The sequence below is a fragment of the Engystomops pustulosus genome, chromosome 6, assembly GCF_040894005.1.
Source record: "Engystomops pustulosus chromosome 6, aEngPut4.maternal, whole genome shotgun sequence".
NCBI classification, from domain to species: domain Eukaryota; kingdom Metazoa; phylum Chordata; class Amphibia; order Anura; family Leptodactylidae; genus Engystomops; species Engystomops pustulosus.
This window is the reverse complement of record NC_092416.1, coordinates 108,041,578-108,066,573: the sequence shown is the minus strand read 5'-3', so window position 1 is coordinate 108,066,573 and position 24,996 is coordinate 108,041,578. Positions and strand designations below refer to the sequence as shown.

General features: G+C 40.8%; 1 protein-coding gene across 6 annotated transcripts in view; it reads right to left on the bottom strand.

Annotated features, from left to right (window-relative positions):
• Nucleotides 1–17,782: 17,782 nt before the first annotated feature.
• SULF2 (sulfatase 2) overlaps nt 17,783–24,996 on the bottom strand; it is a 696,319-nt gene continuing 689,105 nt past the window's right edge. For 2 of the 6 annotated variants that reach the window (XM_072110535.1, XM_072110536.1), the window contains one exon: nt 17,783–18,399. In XM_072110535.1, coding sequence (XP_071966636.1) covers nt 18,369–18,399 — 31 coding nt within the window. In that variant the 3' untranslated portion in view covers nt 17,783–18,368. The remainder of the gene's footprint in view (nt 18,400–24,996) is intronic. The other 4 variants (XM_072110534.1, XM_072110533.1, XM_072110532.1 and 1 more) reach the window with 3 other exon arrangements.

Below are 24,996 nucleotides of genomic sequence, written 5' to 3'. Positions count from 1 at the left end.
ACAACGGAAGAGGGGCTGGACAAACAGGTCTCGGCCCTTTCAACAGATATAGGACTTGTGAAGGAGGAAATGATTAAGGTCAGGGACAAGGTCTCCAATGTGACGATACAGGTTAGAACCCTAGAGGGGGAAACTAAAAGCCTTAAGAAGGATGTTGGGGGTTCTCCTTAGGGAACAATTGACGGATTTAGAAGATCGCTCTAGGCACTCTAATATTCGTATAATTGGTCTCCCTGAGGAGGTTGGACAAAATTCCCTGGTAGAATAGGTTCAATCTTGGCTTAAATAATGGGCCCCGAGAGGCTCTCATCCTTATTTATGATTGAGAGGGCTCACTAGGTTCCTGGTAAGCTCCCGATACCAGGTGCACCTCCCAGGGTCATCCTAGCAAAATTTCTTTGTTCCCAGGATCGGGACAGGATAATAATATTTCCATGCTCTAAACAAGACTTGTCCTATAGCGGAGTTAAGATCTCTATTTTTCCTGATTTCTCCCTGGCAACACAGCAGAAAAGAGTATAGTTTAAAGATGTGAAACTTCATATGAAGGAGGCGGCAATGAAATTCTCACTATTGTATCCAGCCAGGTTGAGGGTGGTTTATAATGATCATACAGTATTCTTTGACAGCTCTGCTGAGGCCTCTAATTGGTTGGAATCAAAGGGTTTCTAAGTGGAAAGTCCTGTATTGGTGCATATTCTGTAATAATGTTGTAATGTTTTGGTTTCTTAGTGGCTTGGGTGGAGGAAAGGGGGGGGGCGGTGGAATGTAAGTTAGGAGTTTTTGAGACCTGTACTTAGTGGCGGGAAGGGGGGGGGGTGGAGAGACATACTCAGTTGGGTGAGAATTTTTTTTATTTTTTTCCTTTCATCTCCTCTTTTCCCATAACAAATGTCTACTCAGGTTTTCGTGTGGAATGTTAGGGCCTTAAAGGGAACCTGTCACAAGGAGACCCATTTTTAGCACTCCCACAGTCCCCACAGAGTACAGTACATGCACTGCCAAAGTGTTTTTGTATAAAAAACATGTTTTACAGAAAAAAGATATGTTATATTGTACCTTTCATTAGCATCTGCTGTGTGACTAGGCAGTTGCCTATTGGGAGGGACTGGAAAGGAGCAGTTCCCCCCCCACCTTTGGGAAACAGCTACTCCCTGTGACCTTTTCAAATATATGAAACCACCCATCACTTGGCTTAGCGACGCCCCCTGCTCCTCTACAGCCAATCCCGAGTGTGGGGAGTTATTCATATATTTGAAAAGGTCACATGTTTCCCAAGGGTGGTTTATTTTTTTATTTTGTTTATTATACAAAATACCGTGTGTCTTGGCCTTTATTTATATCCCGTCTGCGTTCTGAATGAAATTTTAAATGCGTTGATTCCGTTTACTAAAGATAGGGAGGACAACCCGGCCTTGGTTTTGGGCGACTTCAATGCAGTTTTTGATGGGGACTTGGATAGGTGTAGTCTGAATAGCTCGGATAGGCAAAAAAATAAAGGGTCCCCTGGTTTAAGAACTTTCTGTGAGAGCTGGTTTTTAAAGGACGTATGGCGTACCAAGTATCTGGATAAACCTGCCTTCTCTTGTTTTAGTCGGACTAACTCATCCTTATCCAGGATTGATTTATGTTTGGTTAATGATGCGTTTCTTGGATTCATAGAGAGAATGAAGTATGAGTCTATAGTGGTTTCTGACCATGAGGATGCGGGGAGGGGGACATGTTTGGAAAGAGGGAGTTTTTTCACACTTAATCCTCACTGGCTCTCAATTCTGGACAATGAGGAGAAGATAAATAGATGGCTACAAGAATTCTGGACATGTAATTTGAGGAGTGGGGAACCAGGGAGGGTGTGGGACTCTTTGAAAGCCTATATACGAGGTGTTTTCCTTTCAGAGATTGACTGCAAGAAAAAGGAATTCAGACAGAGGGAGATAAAATTAAAAACTGAGTTAGATCTTAGCCAGGAGACCTGCGCGGCTATGTCCTCGGAAGCAGATAGAAATAAGTTCCTGGGGGCCCAATCGGCTTATAGCTCTTTTATTTCTTTATGGGATATAGAAATTATGTGGATGGGGGTAAACCGGGTAAACTTCTGGCTAACTTCCTCAAAAAAAAAAGATAGCAATCAACGGGTACATACAATCTTACAAGATCTTGTACAAGAACAGAGTGGAGAGCTTTTCTATGAGGCGCTTTATGCATCAGAAGCAAGATACACGGATAGTCAGCTAGATAGTTTCCTGGAGTCAATCCCTATCCCCAGTCTGTTTGAAGAAGAGAGGCTTCCACTGAATGAACCCATAAGGGCAGAGGAGATCTTGGAAGCTATCAGGACTTTATCGTCAGATTCAGCACCCGGACTCGACGGTTTACCCTTTGCTTTTTTATAGAAAGTATCAGAATGTTTTGTCCCCAATACTAGAGGCGGTGTTTGCGGCAGCATATACAGAAGGGGCGATATGGGGCTCAATGACGGAGGCCGCAATAGTATTGATTCTTAAGAAGGATAAAGATGAAGTTGAGATGGGCTCTTATAGACCAATTTTTTTATTGAATTCCGATCTAAAAATCTTAGCAAAAATTATTTCCTCTAGGTTGAAAAAGGTGATCTCAGTCATTGTCCATCCGAATCAAAATGGGTTGATTCGGGATCATCAAGGAGTACGGGGCATTATCTACATAGACTGTTTTCAAATATGCAATTGGGGACCAAAGGTGACCGCTCCATCCTGTCTTTAGATGCAGTTAAAGTGTTTGACAGGGCGGAGTGGCACTATTTATGGAAGGCTATGGATAGATTTGGGCTAGGTGGGGTATTTGTTAAGTGGGTAAAAATAATGTATCACTCCCCTAAAGCGAGAATGTGTGTCAATGGACTGCTCTCTGAGCCCTTTCAGTTGTATAGGGGGACTTGGCAGGGTTTTCCCACTCTCCCCCTCCTTTTTGCCCTACTTGTCGAGCCTTTGGCTATCCTGATTCGTGAATCTGATCGGATTAGGGGCTGGGGGTGTGGGGGAGAGTATCCCTGTATGCGCACGACATCCTGCTGACCGTTCATAGTTCAGATAATTCTATAAAGGAGACCATTAAGTTGGTAGATGGGTTTGGATTTTTTTCGGGACTTAAGATCAACTGGGGAAAATCAGTCCTTCTTCCTATAGATGGTGTGGGACGAGAGGAAGATCTACCTATTGGTAGATTTTTTTCCCAAAATTTGTGAAAAAAACCTAACCCCTTTTTAAACCAATACTCTGGTTAGAAAGGGGTGATTCCTTTAAATATCTGGGAATCTGGATATCTGGGGATCTTGGAAGGTATGTGGAATTGAATATCTCCCCGCTCATTAATAAGATAAGAAGGAATATCTCAGGATGGATAAAAATGCCCTTTTCTAGAGCTGACAGGGTAGGTATTGTTAAAATGATCCTCCTCCCGCAACTCCTTTTACCCTTTAGCGGTATCCCCGATTTGGCTTTCCAAGAAGCTGTTTAGAATTCTGGAGGGTCTTGTTAGAGATCTGATATGGGGGAAGAGGCGGACTAGGATTGGGTTGCCCTCTCTTTATTGTCCGCTAGAGGAAGGGGGGCTGGGCGTCCCCTATCTTTTTAGTTATATTTTGGCTGCAAAATTGGCCTTTCTAGTTATGAGGAAGAACTGCAATGCCTTTGGTAGACTAATAGAGCTTAGTGTGGGTAGCAGGTATTCCGTTTTTTCTTTGTCAGAAAGTGGTGAATTAAGATTTAATAACTTTAAGAATATTCACATGGCTGGGTTACTTGAAAAATGTTGGGCGGCATATAAAATGTTAAAGGGTATTGAGGGTATTCTGTGGTTCTCCCCAATATGGCAGAAATTTCACTTTGGTGAATTTAAATCTATTCCAGAGTATTGGTTTAAAAAGGGGTTAGGTTTTTTTCACAAATTTTGGGAAAGTCTCAATTATGTGATTATAAGGTGTTTTTGAATCACTTTACAGGGATTGATTCACGTTATTTCCGGTTAATGCTATTGCATCACGCATTTAATGCGGTGCTGATTAAAGATAGATTCATGTTATGCACGGATGTAGGAATAGAATTTCTGATTAGCACGAGCTTAAGGAATAAGGTGACTTTGCAGATATATAAATATATTATTCACGGGTTTGTGAAAGGGTTGGTTCATTCCTCAAGAAATAAATGGCATACTCAAGTGGGGGAAATATCAGAGGAGGATTGGAAATTGTGTTATAAGGGTTTTGGATTGTCCTCCCAAATACGTTTTGTTGTTCTTATATTTATATGTATAATTATGTGGAACTTGTATTGTACTATATATATATATATATATATATATATATATATATATATATATATATATATATATATATATTGAGATTGTGTATGGCATATGTTAATTAGTGTTTTTCAATAAAGCATTTAAAAGATGAAAAAAAAAATCACCATGATTGATATAACATTAAATTGACCTATACTGCTCACAAGGAATAAGTAGCTTTTCTAGATGTCATGTTACGGAAAGATTCAGATGGTTTTTAGCAGACTGATGTCTATAGGAAGAAGACCTCGGTCAACATTTGAATGCTCTCCTTCATGCTACTAACTATCATTCCCCACAGACAATATGTGCCAGTGGGCCAGTTTTTACGAATTAGGAGGATTTGTTCTTCGATGGAAGATTTCGAGTCTCAGGTAAAAGAATTATGCACATGCTTCCAACAAAGGGGGTACAGCAACAGAACAATCAAAAGAGCTTATCTACGAGCCAAAAGGACCTTCACGACAAGAATTGTTGGTGCCATTATTGGCAAGTATGTTGCATTACATCTGCGTGACCTGATGTACATAGCCATTACAATGCAGGCAAGTGTAATACCATTTTTGGAGAAAATCCACAACGCTGGGGCTTCAAACCGTGTGGCATGTCCAAATGTGGAACAAGCTAACACCTTCTTAGATTCATCTGGACAAAAATTATACTCTTTACAATTTTATTAAATTACACATAACATCTCATGTAACACTAAAATTGTAATTTATTATGCAGCATGTCCTTGTAGGAAGATCTACATAGGCCTGACCATTCGGGAGATTAAAACCTGTATAGGTGAACACATGCGGGATATCAGCTCAGCCAAAGACCCTGAAGATAACACAGAAGGTCGTCCCATATCCCAGCACAATGCGGATCCCCGCAACTGCATGGTGGTTGACATTGATAAAATAGTACTGGCATTAGGGGTGGTCAACACAGAAAAAAACTGTGAATGAGAAGCCCGTTGGATTTGGATTCTTGACACTTTACAACCACATGGGTTAAATGACAATTTGAGTTTTGCTTCATATCTTTAGTCTAAAAATAGGCTTTTTTTCTATGTCATATCTTTTCCCCATATTTCTTTCTTGCGCTATTCATGGGGCACATTTTTGTCCCCTAACATCTTTATGCTAGTCGCATATTTTAAATATGTTTTCATTTTTGTTTTTTGACAGACATATTTCCAGCCAATGATCAATAAGGACAGTCTTGAAGATAGAATTCACTGTGTGGATTTTCCTGCATAATTCTCTAGCTTTATCCCTCGTCTCTCTTTTGAGGTCTTTTCAGTGTATATTTATTGGACCTCATGCCTATTAATATATAGTTATTTGAAGTTGTATAAATATTCTTTATCCTTTTGTATCTATTGCATACCCTCTTTTCCCATTACCACCCACGCACTACCTCACCGGTCTTGCACAACAATGATTTATTGATCTTGGTTAAATAATAACATATAGGCCAATTATTATTGTATATTATATTACCACTATTGACATCTGATATATGCGTGTGGTTATGCACAATTTGGCTAGGTGTGTTCGAATTTGCAAAAGAATAGATATTCTAGCATACATTACTTGCAACGTTACTTTTTTTTATTGTTTATTTATTATTACTCTTTTGTACTGTTTATTAATATCTGTAGTGTCAGGTTTTGGTATTTATATGGGTTTGTGCAAACATACTTTTATATGCACTTTTGTATTCAGTATGTGTCTATTGGCACTTATATATTCTTTCTTTAATAATATTTTTATTTATTATTATTATATTACTACTATAGATATATTGCACATGCACTTTAAGGTTGTACAAAATATGTATTTGTTATGTGTAAGCACTTCTGTATATATATATATATAAAATATTGGATATGCAATGGATAAAGTGATATAATGAACTTGCATGAGCAATATGTAACAACCAGTATCGATCGCCATCAACTTACATGTGCACAGGGAAGAATCATTGTTATCTGTTGTGGGGCGAATGTCTCTACCAATCGGCTCATGCGCAGTAGCTATTCGCTGTTGACGATCTTGCCAGGCGTCTGGCATTAGTTCCGGCATCATTGTTACTTAGCGACAAACCGCACCTCCGATTATGCGCACTATACACTAGACCAGTGATTTTCAACCTTTTTTGAGCCGCGGCACACTTTTTATACTTAGAAAATCCTGGGGCACACCACCAACCAAAATAGCACAAAATTACACTAAAACAGTCATAAAAGGCCTCCCTTTACTAATAAAAACCCCTAGCGGCCTCCCTTTACTAATTAAGAGCCCCTAGCGGCCTCCCTTTACTAATTAAGAGCCCCTAGCGGCCTCCCTTTACTAATTAAGAGACCCTAGCGGCCTCCCCTTACTAATTAAGAGACCCTAGCGGCCTCCCTTTACTAATAAAAAGTCCCTAGCTGCCTCACTTTACTAATTAAATGCCCCTAGCTGCCTCCCTTTACTAATAAAAAGCCCCTAGCGGCCTCCCTTTACTAATAAAAAGGCCCTAGCGGCCTCCTTTTACTAATTAAAAGACCCTAGAGGCCTCCCTTTACAAATTAAGAGCCCCTAGAGGCCTCCCTTTACAAATTAAGAGCCCGTAGCGGCCTCCCTTTACTAGTTAAAAGGCCCTAGAGCCCCCCCTTTACTAATTAAAAGGCCCTAGAGCCCCCCTTTATTAATTAAAAGGCCCTAGAGGCCTCCCTTACTAATTAAAAGGCCCCAGAGGCCTCCCTTTTCTAATTAAAAGGCCCTAAAGGCCTCCCTTAACAAATAAAAAGCCCCAGCCTACCTTTACTAATAAAAAAAAGACCCTATACAAATAATAACCCTATATACTTACCCTTGATGTCTTCTTCCACGTACCGTCACTCCTAATGGCGATCCGCCCACCTTCTGTAGCTCCTGCACCGCGCGCCTCTGGTCACGTGACTTACGCGACCTGACGTCAGGTCGCGTCAGTCACGTGACATGGGCCGCGCGGTGCAGGAGCTACAGAAGACGGGCAGATCGCCGACGCAGGGCTTGGAGGTAAGTATGGGCGCAGAAATACAGGGCAGCTCTACACAGGGGCAGCGTAGTTCGGGGAACTTTCCCCGCGACACACTCAACCTTGTGTCGCGGCACACTAGTGTGCCGCGGCACACAGGTTGAAAATCACTGCACTAGACTATCGACGTGAGCACAGGAGAGATGTCATCTAATTGCATCACATGATGCCATGCTCCATTCTCATTAGCTGTTTACTATTTCCTGTCAACGTACCCGGTTAGGGCAACCCCCAGACGAAGGCTAGTATTAGCCGACACGCGCATCGGGGACAACGTTATCCTGGCTACCTTGGTGTTTCTAATCATTATGGGTGGGTGTTAGCTTTCTACAACATTTGGCTAGAGTGATAGGGTCCAGCATACTGCATGTAGGTATATACAAATTTTTTCTGTTTACATTTTGGGACACTGCTGCATATACTAGCCCATTGTAATGCACTAACCATTGCCATATGAATACATCTTGTCACATCCAACACTATATGCCACAACTGGGGTAACTGAACTGTCTGCTTCAGATTTGATTACTGCTCTTTTAACCTTATTTTAAAATGTTACAATAAAATGTTTATGTATTAAGCTTATTCCTTGGTCTTGATTTTTCCCACTATGTGGGATCAAGTAGGTTTTAGTATATACTAAGTATAACTATATCCTCCTTCCCTTATATTAGTATATATTGCCTCCCCCTAGTCTTGGTATATACTACCCCCATCCATAGTCTTGGTATACATGAATCCACATCCTTTGTCTTAGTATATATTGCCCCCCCCCCAAAATTCTTACTGTATGCAACCTCCACAGTTTATACATAATATATTGTTGCCAGTAGTAAAACAATTAAACAGATACTCACCTTACTGAGCTCCAGTGCTCATCTTCTCCTGGGCAATAGGTTCTGTGCTGGAGGACACAGGCGGTGTGTGATGACGTCACATTGCCTGTGTCCCCCAAAGTAAGAGCCAACGTGTCGAATACTTCTCTTTGCAGCATTCTGCACATATATGACACAGATGTTTTTGACTCTTTCGGTGGGCCATGGGCCTGAATATTACACCCCACCATTTTGCCACTCCCTAAAAGGCGCCGCATTCTGCCACCTGAGGCGGGAACAGCATCCCACCTCATGGCAAAAGCGGGCCTGTACTGACTTTAGCGACAAGACCTTTGACAGGTATAATAGAAAATATGGTCCTCTCCATATAAACAGCGATGAACAAGTACATCTTTATGGCTTCACTGTAGTCCAAGAAGCTCTCCATGTTCTCCTGTATTTGGGTGGTGATCTGTCCTTTGCTTTCCTTTGGGTTGAAGAGGGTTATTCTACTAAAAACCAAGATTTGCGATGCTCTTTTCTATGTGACGGCCTCTGATTCAGCATGAATGTTCAGCAGTGTTGTAAGTTTACATGGCACCCTCTGAGTGAAAAATACAAAGTAACGCTGGGTAGGCCAAAGTGAAGCGTATCTACTTATTGTAGAGTTCCGTACACAAGGCAGCAAATTCTTTCTTCTTCTTAGACACTTCCACAGAATAATCATGAAAGATGAAAAGTTTATGGCTCAAGCTTCTGCTTGCATTTTAAGGTGCGTAGAATTTTAAGCCTATATGAAAAATCAAGGTGAGGAGGGTGTGGCAACCATATCTTGAAGATATGAAAGGCAGCACCTGAAGGCACTTTTATCAACACTTAACAACCCAAATCGAGTTGTGCTAAATCTCACACAACTAAATCTGGTAAGCCTCATTCCAATCTTCTTTCTAGCGCTCATATCTGTTACCACAGCAATACTACTCAATGAGCACTATCTGGTCTTTCCTAGTCCGCTGTTCTATACTTTATTCTCATAGACTGTAAGTGTGTGCGAGCAGGGCCTTCATTCCTATTGTTCCTACATTAGGGTTACTCTGTAATATCTTATTTTATATGTATATGTTCCCCATAATCTGTAAAAGTGATATGGAATTTGATGGCGCTATATAAATAATGATGATTCTGATATGCACACATAGAACATTAGCAGCAGATTTGCTGTGCAGAATTTTCACTTGGCAAATCCATAGCATAACACAGTAGCATAGTAGTGTCTACTACCTATTAATTGTGCAATTTAATATGCACAACGAGCTGCAAATTTTTCATCCACAGCAAATAAGTTACATGTCACTTATTGCTGCATTTTGATATTCTCAAATCAAACTGTCCTGCCCCCACTTCACGTACCCCCGGGGTCTATGCGGAGCTCGACAGGCAGTTAAACGCCTTCCTACAGTTCAACAAATGAGACTGGTTCAAAGTCCGTAGCTTTATTAAACTGATGTAGGATTAGGGGGAAACGGCTATACTACAACAAGGGGTAAGATGGATGAATATAGGTCTTCTCTCTGTGTAGACATGAAGGGAACAGTCCTTCTCCTACCCACAATCCTTTGTATCTGTTAGTAGGTGGGGAAAACAGAATGTAAGTAGTTATTAACTTTGGCCATTAGATGGCGCCTGCAAACAAACCTCTGTAACATAATGGACAAATTATGAACATCATTTAACCAGTGGGCAGCACACTCCCCGCCTGGCGTCAATCGATGCCACCATAAGAGTCCTCAGATGACAGCAACAAGATTAGTTCAGTTACTGGTCTGAAGAACATTTTGGTTTCATTCTGATCATGGACCTTGACTTCAACTTTGCGGACATTCCCATCCTCCCCTGGGAAACTTTTAGTAACAAGAGCTAAAGGCCACGCGTTTCTGTGTGACTGGCAGTCTTTCATCAGCACAACATCACCGACTTTGAGGTTGGGTTTGGTTTTCTGCCATTTATTTCTTGGTTGTAGTGTAGAGATGTATTGCTTTTTCCACTTATCCCAAAAGGTATTGGCAAGACTTTGTACTTGCCTCCATTGGCATTTATAGGGATCTTTGGTAGTAAATTCTCCAGCTGGAGAACAGGTTGTCTTAGGCCTCTTGCACACTAGCGTTGCGTTTCACGTCAGGGTGCAATGCGTGAAAAACTGACGTTTTTGGCTGCGTTTTTGTTCCATTTTTCCTTGGAGTAATTAGCGTTTTTGCGTTTTTCACGCGCGTGTTGTTAGCGTTTTTGGCGCATTTTTCACGCGTGAGTCAATGGGAGAATCGAGCATTTTTCAAAGGGGCCATGGTTTGGGATTAAAATGGGTTATTTAATTAAAAAATAATGTCTTCTGATAAGCTGCAAACATCTGCGATCTATTCTTCACTGTTCCGCGTGTATATTATCTCCCGACAAGTTAGCAGATGTGAAGAACAGTGAAGAATAGAATAAAACCAGTGAACACAGTGAAAACAGTGACCACAGGATCATTTAAGAGAAAAACACAGTGCAGAACACAGTGCAGAATAGATTACAGATGTTCGGCACATCTGCTTACTTGTCGGGAGATACGCGCGGAACGGCGCGAACAAAATAGCATGTGAAGAACAATATATATGTGTGTGAAGAACACATTGCAGATGTTTAAATATATCTGCAATGTGTTCTTCACACATATATATTGTTCTTCACATGCTATTTTGGCCGCACCGTTCCGCGCGTATCTCCCGACAATTAAGCAGATGTGCCGAACATCTGTAATCTATTCTGCACTGTGTTCTGCACTGTGTTTTTCTCTTAAATGATCCTGCGGTCACTGTTTTCACTGTGTTCACTGGTTTTATTCTATTCTTCACTGTTCTTCACTGTGTTTTTTTAATTAAATGATCGTTCGCGAGCAGGGGAAATACTGTTATTCTGGTCACCTAGCAACCATTACGTTTAAAACGCATTGCACTCGCATTGCACTTGCAATGATTGCGAGTGCAATGCGTTCTTGATGCATCTCCATAGACTTGAATGGGGCGTGAAAATTGCGCGTGACTCGCAAAAATAGAGCATGCTGCGATTTTGACGCGCGTGCAAACGAACGCAAGCACGCGCGTCAAAAACAACGCTAATGGAAAAAGAGCCATTGAATACAATGGGACAGAGTGCAATGCAAGTTCTGCGCGTCAAATGCACGCGCAGAACTCGCGCGTGAAAAACGCCAGTGTAGAAGGGGCCTAAGTCTTCTGAGTAAGCAACATTGCAGGAGTAAGTATCGTCGGATCATCAGGATCGCTGGTAACTGGAATTAGTGCTCGGGCATTAATGATGGCTGATACTTCTGCCATGAAAGTAGTAAGGCACTCATGGGTTAGTCTGGCCATACCCACTTGTAAGAAGATAGAGTCCAGAATTCTATGGGCTATGCCTATCATTCTCTCCCAAGCTCCACCCATATGGGAGGAATGTGGCGGATTGAAAGTCCAAGTGCAACCCTGTTCACTTAGGTATCTGTTTACACTGACAGTATCCAGGTTTGTAGGAATCTGTAACTCTTTGGCTGCTCCCACAAAATTGGTGCCTCAGTCAGAGCGAATGTGTTTCACAGGCCCCCTAATGGCAATAAAGCGTCTGAGAGCATTTATGAAGCTTGAGGTGTCCATTGATTCAATTACCTCTATGTGCACGGCCGGGACAGACATACAGGTGAACAAGACTGCCCAGCGCTTACTGTTTGCTTGACCTCCTCTGGTTTGTCGGGTAACCACAAACCATGGACCAAATACATAAAGCCCGACATTAGTGAAAGGAGGTTCTGTACTCAGTCTGTCAGAAGGAAGATTGGCCATCTTCTGTGTTTTGAAAATACCCCGAAGTTTTTGGCATGTGACACATTTGAAAATGAACTTGCTAACACATTGTTTTTGCTCCAACAATCCACAGTCCAGCAGCTCGTAAAGCCCCTTCTGTGAACAGCCGGCCCTGATGTTTTACCTGTTCATGGTAATGTCGGACAAGCAAATAGGAAATGTGATGATGCCCAGGAATTAATATAGGATGTTTTCCTTCAAAGTCTATTTTTGCTTCCTTGAGGCGGCCTCCAACCCTTAATAAGCCAGATGGCTTAAAGGGATCAAGTTTCTTTAAGACACTATCTTTAGGAATAGGTCTGTGATTAATGATACTGTCAATTTCTTTAGCATAAACTTCATGTTGGACAGTACGAATGATTACATTCTTTGACTGATCTAGTTCAGTCACTGCATGAACATTTTTGCAGAGGTGCCAGCCTTTACACTCCTTAACATTAGCAAGCTTGGTATTTTTGAAAGAACGAGCTATGTGGGTTAAGAAAGTGATAGCACGAACAAGTGATTTCCAGGTTGAGAACCTGCTGAATCGGTGAGACTTAAGGTAATTGTCTGAAGTCACTGTGTGTAGTGTCGACACCTTGGGACGGATTTCTGCATCCTTGTCAGCATCCACAAATTCAAATGTTTTAAGATCCGTAGTGCCGTGTTCTGAGTTGTATAGAAAGGCAGTACCTGTAAACCATGTAGTGTCTTTAAGGCGGTTGGCAGCAACAGATCTAGTTGCTTGGTCTGCAGGATTTTGATCAGTAGGAACAAAATTCCACTGTTTTGGCAAAGTTGACCTCCTGATTTGTAGAACCCTGTTGTTGACATACACGTAGAAGCGTCGGCTTTCGTTGTAGATATATCCCAAGACTACCTTGCTGTCTGTGTAAAACACAGCATCTTTGATCTCCAAATGCATCTCTGTTGCGATCATCTCAGCTAGCTCAACTGCTAATACTGCAGCACAAAGTTCTAGTCTCGGAGTGGTGCAAGTTTTGCTTTGCCCATGACGAATCCTATATGACATTGTCCTTTAATGTCTACTGTTTTAAGATAGGCCACAGCAGCAATGGCTTTGATAGAAGCATCAGAAAACACATAAAGTCTTTGTAGCTGAACCTCTGTAGATGGCACAGGGGCATATGAGCGTGCAACATGTAGATGAGAGAGATTTGTTAGAGAGTCCTTCAACTCTACCCACAGTGCTTTCTTTTCATTGGGAAGTTGTTCATCCCAGTCAGAGGCATCATGAGTCAAATCTCTAAGTATTGCTTTACCTTGGATGGTAACAGGAGCTGCAAACCCTAAAGGATCATACAAGCTGTTTATAGCAGATAGTACTCCTCTCCGAGTAAAGGGTTTCTCTTCCTCGCTGACTTGGAAGGTAAAGGTGTCAGACTTTAAGTCCCAGAGCAGTCCAAGACTACGTTGCATTGGAAAAGTGTCAGTACTTAAGTCCTTTAAGTCATTGCTGTAATCATGAGAGGGAAATGCTTCCATCAATTTTTTGCTGTTGGAGGCAATTTTATGGAGTCTCAGGTTTGAATTAGCAAGCATTTCTTGAGCTCTCTTAAGAAGACTGATTGCAGACTCATTTGTAGGTAGCGATTTTAAACAGTCATCCACATAAAAGTCCTTTTTGACAAACTGTGTAACGTCTGAACCATATTCTTTCTCACCCTCCCTGGCTGAATGTTTAAGTCCATATATAGCCACTGATGGGGAAGGGCTGTTACCAAAGATGTGCACACGCATGCGATACTCGATGGGTTCTTCCAAGGGGTTGTTGTCCTTGAACCAAAAGAACCTAAGGAAATTTCGGTGTTCCTCTTTAACAAGAAAGTAGTGGAACATTTGTTGGATGTCAGCCATAAATGCAACAGAGTCTCTGCGAAATCTGAGAAGCACTCCAAGGAGTCAGTTGTTGAGGTCTGGACCTGGCAGTAGGACATCATTTAAGGAAACACCCTCAAATTTGGCACTACAGTCGAATACTACTCTTATCTGTCCTGGTTTCTTTGGGTGGTAAACTCCAAAAATAGGTAGATACCAGCATTCCTCTGAATCCTTTAAGGTTGGAGCTATCTCTGCATGGGAGTTCTCAAATACTCTTTCCATAAATGTAAAGAAGTGGTCTTTCATATCAGGCTTTTTCCCGTCTAAGGGAAGCAAAGCGTTTATAAACTTGTTCTCGATTGTTAGGCAAACACTGCCTTTTGGGTCTGAAGGGAAGAGGTGCTATCCAGCTATTTGATTCGTCTTTAACTATTCCTTGCTCCATTATTTCTAAGAACAGTCTATCCTCAAAGGACATTGCCAGTTGATTGTCTTCCTTTGTTCTCTGGAAGACTGTGCATCCTAAGTGGTCATGGTCACTAGTACAAGTATGGTTGTCACAAAGGTTGCTAGTGATATGACAGGGTAGAGGAATGCTGTGTGGAAGCTCTTTTATGAAGATGTTACTGTAACATGGTTGAAAGAGAGAAGGGCGTCCATTCTCTAATGTGCTGGTAAGCATGTTGTTCACCGAAGTGGGTCTGTGCACACCACCTATACAAACATCACCTACAATCACCCACCCTAGGTCAAGTTTCTGGGCAAATGGAGCATTGTGAGGACCATTAATTTGATGTCTAGGCTTGTGAACTTGCAAGATATCTCTTCCAAGGAGCAGAATTATCTGAGCTTGAGGATCTAACTTTGGTATGAGATGAGCTATATGCTTCAAATGGGGTTGGTGTTTTGCAACATCTGGTGTAGGGATTTCAGACCTGTTATCAGGGATCTGGTTACACTCGATTATGGTTGGTAAAGTCAGGCAGGTGCGACCATCTATAGACTCTATTGTGTACCCAGTAGCTCTTCTCCCCGCCGTCTCAACAGTGCCTGCACAAGTCTTTAGGGAGTAGGGAGAGCTGGGTCCCTTAATGTTGAAAATCTCAAAGAAAGCAGATCTAGCCAGAGATTTATTACTTTGGTCATCAAGAATGGCATATACTTTGAAGGCTTTGTCTTTGCAGCCCGTTGGGTAAACTCTGACAAGACAGATTTTTGAGCAGGACCTGCCACCTACAAGTCCTTTGCAGACCTCAGTGCATTGAGAAGTAACATCTGGTGTCTCTGTTTCAGTATTTCCCTCCTCTCCACCTTGTTCCTGGCCACTTTCTATATGAGACGATGCCCATGGTGGTGGCCCAGGGTGTAAAGCTGAGTTGTGATCTGTGCTGTCACATTCTGTACATTTAACACTGACCTTACAGTCCTTTGCGAAGTGTGATGTTGCTAAGCAGCACTTGTAGCAGATTTTGTTCTCCCTTAGGAAAGCTTTGCGGTCCTCCATGGACTTCTCTCTGAAGCCTCTGCATTTCAGTAGGGAATGTGGCTTCTTGTGCAGGGGACACTGCTTACTTGGGTCCGTGGATCTTCCATCCTGGTGGGAGGAGCTTGAAGGCCTGTAAGAATTACTTTTAGAAGAAACATTAGTTTTGTGAACTGCTACCGGAGTTTTATGTTGTTTAAGACCAGATGGAGTGGCACAGGATAGAGTAAAATCGAAACTGGGATCATTTCTGATTTTTGCTTGCTGAGTAATAAATTCCATGAATACACTGAAGGGTGGAAACTGTACATCATGGATTTCCTTGTACTTGAAACCATGATTGACCCACTTTTCTTGTAGGTTGTGAGGAAGTTTTTGCACTATAGGGTTGACACCTCTGGCTGTGTCAAGAAATGCAAGTCCCATTAAATCTCCTTCTGCTTTGGCAACCTGTAGTTCAGTTAACAGATCACTTAGTTCCCTAAGTTTTTGGTAGCCCTTACTAGCTATTCTCGGGAAGTCATCAATTCTTTTGAATAATGAATTTTCTATAACCTCTGCTGAGCCATAACACTCATCGAGTCTATCCCAGATCATTTTTAAGCCTGTTTCTGGATAGTTTATGTTAATGGCTCTGATCCTCTTAGCATGCTCAGCAGATTCATCTCCAATCCATTTCACCAGTAGATCTAGCTCTTCCGTAGAAGACAGGTCTAAGTCTCTTATAAGACTCTGGAATGAGGATCGCCAAGCCCTATAGTTCTCAGGGCGATCATTGAACTTTACAAGTCCTTTGGTGACAAGCTCACGTCGAGCAAAGAACTTAGCAAAGTCTATTGTGGCTTGGTTTGTGCTGAGACAGGTTGGCAAATGGTTGCCTTGGTGAGAGTGTGGTGTGTAGCCATACCTGTCAGAAGTCTCTTCTTTAGGTTTCACAGTGCCACACTGTCTGGGAGTGTAGTAACTTCCTGGATGCTGGGATGAAGCTTGGGTTCTCTGGTAGGCAGGGAAGTTGACTTGAGCCGTGTCATTCTCTTGCTTGCAGAAATGTGGTCTGAGGTCCACTTCTTGACATAAAATATGATGCCTTGGACTTGACTCGCAGTTGGTAACCTTTGTTTCATGTGTAGTCTGAGGATTACACGCAGGATGTTGAAGGACATATTCTGAAGTGCGTTCTAGTGTATCCTGGGGTTCTTGTTCCAGATCAGGCATGCTACTGTGTCTGCTGGGCTCACTGTGAGAGAACGCGGCTGCCTCTAAGATTTCTGCTTCCACCATGGCAGCTGCTGCTTCCCTCTCAATTGTCAGCTTCTCAAGTGTTGCTTCCAAGCGCGCCCTTTCTAAGTCCAGAGAAGCCTGTTCTTGTGCTTGTTGTCGTGCCCTCTGTGCTTCTAAGGAGGCTTGTTGTAATTTCAACTGCATCTCTTGTTCAGCAAAGGTAGCCCGCGTCCTCGCTGCTTCCGCTTTTGCGCGGCGATGGCGGCTGCATTGCTCGTGGTAGATGCTTTTGAGGAACTGGCCCGTGATCTTGTCTTGATAGAAGACGCTTGGCTTTGTGACATGCTTTGACCGTTTAGAGATTGCTGTGTTGCCTGTTTGCAGGTGACTGCGTAGACAGTAGCAGACCTCTGTGTAGTCTAAATCTTTCCCGCTTGTTTCCAGCAGCCGTTTCACTGTCCTGCCCCCACTTCACGTACCCCCGGGGTCTATGCGGAGCTCGACAGGCAGTTAAACGCCTTCCTACAGTTCAACAAATGAGACTGGTTCAAAGTCCGTAGCTTTATTAAACTGATGTAGGATTAGGGGGAAACGGCTATACTACAAACAAGGGGTAAGATGGATGAATATAGGTCTTCTCTCTGTGTAGACATGAAGGGAACTGCCCTTCTCCTACCCACAATCCTTTGTATCTGTTAGTAGGTGGGGAAAACAGAATGTAAGTAGTTATTAACTTTGGCCATTAGATGGCGCCTGCAAACAAACCTCTGTAACATAATGGACAAATTATGAACATCATTTAACCTGCATAACATTTGCCAGTGGGCAGCACACAAACTTTGCAATGTAAACTGCAGCAGAGATTTCAGGATCGGATCAGAAACCAGTTGAAAGTGTCCTGTTTCTGATGCTTGGGGAATGGCTGCAAGATTACCGCTGAATTCAACAGTCATTCTGCAACATGTGCAGCAACTCTCATACTCACATAACTAAAACTGAAAATTTAGATGGTGGTGCAAAGCATTTTAGACGAAATATAAATGTAATATAATATAATGTACTAATATAATATACATTTTATTTTTGCACATAAAATGCACCAAATTCTAGTGATTTTAACTTAGGAAATCTACCCCATTTGTCTTCAATGGAAGCTACAATTTGCGTTTTATGTCATTGGACAAATGGTGTTTGCTTTGCTGCCCTAGTCTTTTTCATTTAAATAAAACACATTGTAATACATAATTGGTGGTTGTGGCTTTGTAATTATGATATATAGATATAAGACATCTTAAATGGACTGCAACCATGACAACCAATAGAAAAATTTCCATTTAGTATAGACAATATTATAACAAGTTTCAGGTCAAAATGTGGCACATTTTTAAAAGCCATGGTCCTTTGCACTGAAATGTTCCACCCACAGAGTCAAAAAGTAATTTTTAAAACTTTATTATGCATTAAAAAGTAACCATCAAACTACCATCAATGTCTTCTTTTGCTTAAAATACTGTCATTTCTTGCATGCTGTAATGAGCACCATTGGTTATTCTGCTTTGGAAATGGTTGTGCATTGTTCAAAGTGGTAGAGGCACAGTCTTATACTTCTGGTGAGGGCAGACTATTGGCACTTCCAACTTTGTCTACTCATCGAACCCCTTGCCAGCGGGCAAAATGAGGCAAAATTAATTAGCACCTTTGGTGGAAGTTAAGTTACATGTCCTTCAGAATAATTGTAGGGCGCAGTCCATTAATGTGTTAACCTTCCCAGCCTTCCCATAGCTGGTCTCTGTAAAAAAAGAGAACAAGTAAGGTCACAGCCCAGAGTGTCACATTCCTTAACCACCATATTTTTTCCTGTTTTCTGTTATACATATAGCATTTTTGATGCAAATTTGCATGCAGATTATCTGTGTGAAAATTAAAAAAAATCCAACTACATAATTTCCAAAATAAATCTGCATCAACAGAAAGATAGTGGGAGAAAAATAAAGCATTTTGGTGGCAAAAAATGGACACCTACATAATAATAATAGGTAGTTTTTGGACAATTTAGGAGCATCAGTCCATCTGTACTTAACTCATACTTGTTCAAGACAATAATTTTATTACATTTTTATACTATAGGGTGGACTGCATAAACGTTTATTCACACCTTAACAATACATGACCTACCTGTCATGTGTCAGTTAAAGGGAACCTACCACCCCGATTCTACCTATAAAGGTAGAAGGGGTGGTAGGTGGATGGATGGGACGTGAGGATAGCCCTTTTTTGGGCTAATCCTCACATCCCGGGTGTCTTTTAGAAAACTTTATTGCATGTATATGCTAATTTTTTTATGCGGCTACTGGGGCGTGGAGTAGCCAGACATGAGGCTACTAGTCGCGGCTACTCCACGCCCCAGTAGCCACGTTACTCCGCCTACCAGGTAAACCTTGTCCGGGCCCCCTGCTTTTTGCGCATGCGCAGAACGCAGGCCTTTGGCTGTGGGGCCGCTGCTCGGGGGCCGGATCTACTGCGCAGTAGCCGCATAAAAAAATTAGCATATACATGCAATAAAGTTTTCTAAAAGACACCTGGGACGTGAGGATTAGCCCAAAAAAGGGCTATCCTCACGTCCCATCCATCCACCTACCACCCCTTTATAGGTAGAATCGGGGTGGTAGGTGCCCTTTAAGGCTGTATAGAGCAGACTCCCTAGCTGAACCCACTCCATCAGTGACATTAGCTGCATGGCTGACACCCGCAATCGATGCTGCCACTGGTCACAGAGGCTGCCAGTTAAATGACAGACTCCTCATGATGTCATCGGGGGGTGTCAACCAGTTACTATTATAACTGGGATGTCAGTAAGAGGAAGGATTGGGGGGAAAGAGGGAAAGTTGTGAGTAAAAAGGTTAAAATTTGGCTTTTATTGTTTATATATAAAAAATAAGAATATTGTGGTGTTACCTAAAAACATTTTGGTAAAAACTGTGGGATTTCTTCTGGGTTCCTTTATATCACACCTGTTAGTATTATATAAATTTGTAGGGATAACAATAGGGGGAGGTACCCCCAGGGCCGGTGCTATGGGTAGGCAAAGTGGGCAATTGCCCACGGCCCCATGAAAGGGGAGAATCTCTTCCTTCAAATGAATCTTGAATTTTGTTTCTAGGTGACATGGATCCAAAGATATTCAGGTTTAAAGTGAGAAATATATATATATATATATAAATCACTCCTGACGGCAGTTTATTGGTACTATCAATAGAGGCAATATAAAGACACATGGTGGGAGAACACAAAAGAAAATGGATTCTGTTCCCTCACACAGTTAATATCTTCATTTTCATGACACTTAGAAACAAATTTAGATTCTTATAAAAGAGGAGACTCTCTTCTTTCATAGGAAAAAAGGAGTGAGGTTCTATGTGTCACAGAGCCAGAGATAAAGGGGTACCCCCTCCATCAGGCTACAGGGAGTATTTTCTGGACACAGGAGCTGCTAAACCTCACAGATAATGGAAATATGCACTTTATATGTTACTAAATTTTGAGAAGGGATAATATCAAGTACTATTCATGTTTTTAACCCTTCTCTATGCAGAACTATCTAAGAACACACTTTCTCTCTTATTGCCTTTTATTTATTTTCATTTATTTTTTTTTTGCGAAAATTGACTGATACAATGAACATTTGATCCTCTTCGCCTAATGTCGCTTTTACAGTATATATTAACACCGCAACCCAGAACATGTCCATAAAGTTATATGTAACACCAAAAACACAAAAACTTTATTCCAGAACATGTCTATTTCACACCATCCTCCATTATTTACACCTATGTTATGATGTTCTCACTCAAATTCTTATGAAGCATGAAGGGTTCTGTTATTGTGTGGTTAATACATTGGCGCACATCTAAATGTGACTTTTATTATCTCATTAGCTTGGTTTATGGATATATAGTTATTTATTTGGGTTACCATTGTGTATGGGAGCATACAATGATAGATTTGTGTGAAGCTCAGTGCAATTTTCAGCAAAAATTTTTGATGTTCCCTGTGCATTTAACATTCTCTTTGCTTCATATTTTGGTGAATATATTGGTGTTGGGTATGTATGATCTCCTCACATCTTACTGTTTTAGGAAAGTATATTTTCTTTATATAAGTATTCTGGATTTGTACATATTTTAAAGGAAATTTTGAATGTTAATTGCCAAATGCGTCACCTGGTTGTCTGCTTTCAAAATTATATAGGTTTTATGGCGCCTTTACTTTTTATTCTGTTTTATTGCTATATTTTGCAGGTTGTGACTGTCTTAAAATTTGTAGCTGAAAAGCAGATATTTAATTATTTCAGTTTTAGTGATATTTTGATGATTTATTCATGTGAACATATCAATATGAGGCATTTGTGAACTCTACACATGTCCATCTATTACATTTAGAAGATGTGAAGGTACATATTTTCTGTTTGGAGCACATTTTTTGCCACCAAATTCAATTTTAAGAATTTTTTATTAAATGTTTCAGTTTGAATTAAAATTGCACGAAGGCGCCTATGTCTATAAACTCTTTAATGCAATTTTGAAAATGGGGCAAGTGTCTGCTTTCAGAAAATATGTGGTTTGTTGGGTTTACTTTAATTCTTTTTGCTGTAATTTTTGCTGTAATTTTTGCTCTGGCCAATCGTATCTAACGCATCAAAATATCCAGAAATGCGGGTGAAAGAGTTAATACCCCTTGGTTGAATTCCCGGTCGAAGATGCTTATCATCTATCTGTCTAATTATCTGTCTCCTATAATCTGACCATTTATATATTTTTTTTTTAATTTATTTTTTTATTTATTTATATCTTTTTCTCTATTTATTAATCAATCTTCTATTTCTCTTCTACTGTATTTATCTCTCATATCCATCTACTGTATATATCATCTACTTTATAGTTCTGCATATAGAAATCTCTATCATCTTTCATATTTATCTTCAATAATAATAATAATAATTCCTTTATTTATATAGCGCACACAGATTACGCACTGCTGCACAGAGCTTGCAGGATCAGTCCCTGTCCACATGGGGCTCACAATCTATTCAAATTACCAGTAATTTTTTGGAGTGTGGAAGGAAACCGGAGGACCCAGAGGAAACCCACACAACACAGAGAGAAGATACAAACTCTATGCAGATGTTGACCAGCGGTGGCAGATTGTAGTGCTAACCACTGACCCACCGTGCTGCCCATCAATCTCCCTATTATCTATCTCCTATAAAATTCTCCCATATTACAGTTTGTTTTACCATACTAAAGGGAGCCTCTTGCTGACTGACTGGTCATAAAATAGTTTTATTTTGGGGCTCCACTTTTAGTTTTGCCCAGAACTTTGTCTAGAACCGGTCCTGGGTACCCCAATTTAAACACACACTCCCCTAAATGAAAACAACCCTACACTTAAGGACAAAGGTCCTAGGGTTACAGGTGGTTGTAGACCATTCCAGTCCCCTGCAGTCTGTCTCTATTACACAATAGCGGCATATTCTGCAACTGTCGCCAGCTGCCTCTGCTTATGCGGGGCAGAGTTGCTGAGGATACGATCTGTCCTACTTGTCACAGACAGCTATCTACTTCATGCAGCTGATACACTACAGAGCGGCCCATGGATTGCGCTTGTGAAGACAGCACTAACATCTATCTACAGAGCCCTCTATAAGCTATCGCTACACTACTAAGGTGGATGAATGATGTCTCAACAGTCACTATTCATTGAAACAAATTAGATTGACGGCTCAAAGGACCAATAAGGCCATTAGATTGACAGCTCAAGAACCCAGCTCAAGAACCCAATAGGGCTGTTAGTTTTAATTACACACTTATTAATTCTACAATTTAGTTCTTCAGAAAAGAACCTGACAAAATGGGACATATTAATTCATAATAAATAAGCAGTATATTAGAAGCATCCATATAAATCTGAACTGCTATTATTATATTGGATATGATTTATATTGATCACATCTATGCATGTCATTGTGTTGAACACTAACTTAATTATTTGGAGCTGAGTTACTATCTCTGTATTATCTAATTATATAGAAAGATACATAAGTTACCCAAACAGGGAATTGTACAGCATTCAATAAAAAGCAGGGAACAGATTTTTTATAGAACATGGCCAAATATCTTATATGTTGTTATTTTTACGGGGCAGATTCTGTCTAATCCTATTATGCTGTTCTCATAAACGCCATATGTAGTTCCAAGGGGAGGGCAGAATCTCTACCCTTACTTGGGTTATTTTATAGGAAACATCCAAACCCAAAACTTTCGTCCAGGCCATTTGGCTTGAGGCTTCCCATTTTGTATATCCACTTGCTTTCTGTTTGGAGGAGCATGGTCTTCAAATCTTCTCCACTGATGCCCAGGCTCATTTACCCAAATGAGCCTGGGCATCAGTGGAGAAGATTTGAAGAAGAAAAAGATAGCCACCCTTTGAGCCCTATAAAGCTGCAATTGTGTTTGATTTTGAAATGTTCAGCAACCGTGGTTGGTTGAAATGGTTTATTTTGTTTCAAGGCCTCTGCTTTCATCTTATCATAATTTTTAATATTCGTAATATGTTCCCTGATTCATATCTTTTCGATATAAGCAAGGCTACACAGGCACTGTAGCATGTAATATGTTCCTTTATTGTATATATGTTACCATCTTTGCCCTGAAAAAGATTTGGTTTTCATCAAGATCTGCCATGCGGTACAAGTACCACAAGGAAAAAAATATAGCATATATATGTTGTTTATTTTTTTTATTTTTAGAGAAATGACTTTGAACCAGGGCATTTACAACGGAACAGCCTTTCTATAACCACTGGAAGCTCTTGGACTGAGTTGGCCAGGTATGTATTCAATAGCAAGATTTCCCAATGACGAGTCAAGATACAATTTATATCGGTCCATTTATCATGTTAAGTGGTGATGAAACATATTTGGGATTCCTCCTGTTTCTTTTTGACACGTAACAGGCTTGATCTGTCTGTCCGGAGTGCAGTGCAGTAAATGCTACTGCACCCTCTTTAAATCTCTCTAGTGTTGAGAAATTCCGTCTCAGAAATTCTCCTTTTGTGATGCCATTGATGGTGCGATGAAGATGTGCACTTTTGGCACACAAAAGACTTAGTTGCCCTCTCTTTACGGGACATGTCAGTCTGGTTCTCCATCATCCCCTACAATAATACTGATATCCAGAAATGGAATGGACTCTCTACTATAAGCCAGGATGAGTTTAATGTTTAAGGAGTTTGTCAGAACACTCAATAAGTTGTTCTTCGGTTCCTTTCCAGACAAGTGCAATATCATCTATATATCCTTTCCAAAACATCACCGTGGATGTTCGTTTTGAGGAGAGTCACAGAATACCCACTCTTCCTCCCACCACCTATGGAGCAAATTGGCAAAAGTAGGCGCACAAGCTACGTCCATTTCCGTTCCATGGGTTTGGAGGAAGAAGCGAGCAATAACAATGAAATAATTGTGTTTCAACACAAACATTTAGTGCTTTGAAAATAAAACTCTTACTGGACTTTTATCATTATATTTCTGCAAAAAGTATTGGCCTCTCTGATTTACATTTAATGTGGCCAAATAACTGCAAAGCATTTCTTTAATTGCTGAGTTTTCTTCTCGTCACATTGAGAACATTTGATCTGTTGTCGAGTCTCTTAATGTCTCGATATACCATTTCCCCAAAACATTTTTCTGGTGGACAGGTATCCAAGCTGGGCATGGTTTTGGACTTTGTTCTTAACTTGTGATTGGATGGCAATGTAAATATCTGGGATTCATTTAGTTCACTTCACTTTTTTCATTCTCTTCTAATAAAACCTTAAGAATGTGCATTACATGCTCATCCCCGCTTTGGAGTTCTAGTCCTTGCTCTTCTGCGGGCAGTCTATTGCTAAAAAGCTTTTTATAAATCCGTTTTCTACCAAAAAGATGTAGATGTTTGATCAACTAAAATTTATTCAGGGATGTTGTTAGGCAGAAATTGAAGCCTATGCAGAAATAAATAATAAAATATCCAGGAAAGATGGAAAATGTAACATAAAAATGCAACATAAAAATACGGAGGAGCCACTAATACGGCATACTCCCGTATATGCCACAAAGAGTCAAAGATATAAAATTAGTGCTCTACTCCTTATACTGTTTGTCAAATGGCTAGAGCCTCTCACCACCTCTTCATGGACTGGAAATAAAAGATATCCCCGACTCCTTGCATCGCCAATCGTCCTCCTTTAGTGGGTTGAAACACAATCCTCGTCTCGCTACCGTGTCCACGGTGTGTTCCCAATCCTACATCAGGAGGTATGCGAAAGGATAGTGCAGATTGCCAGGTTC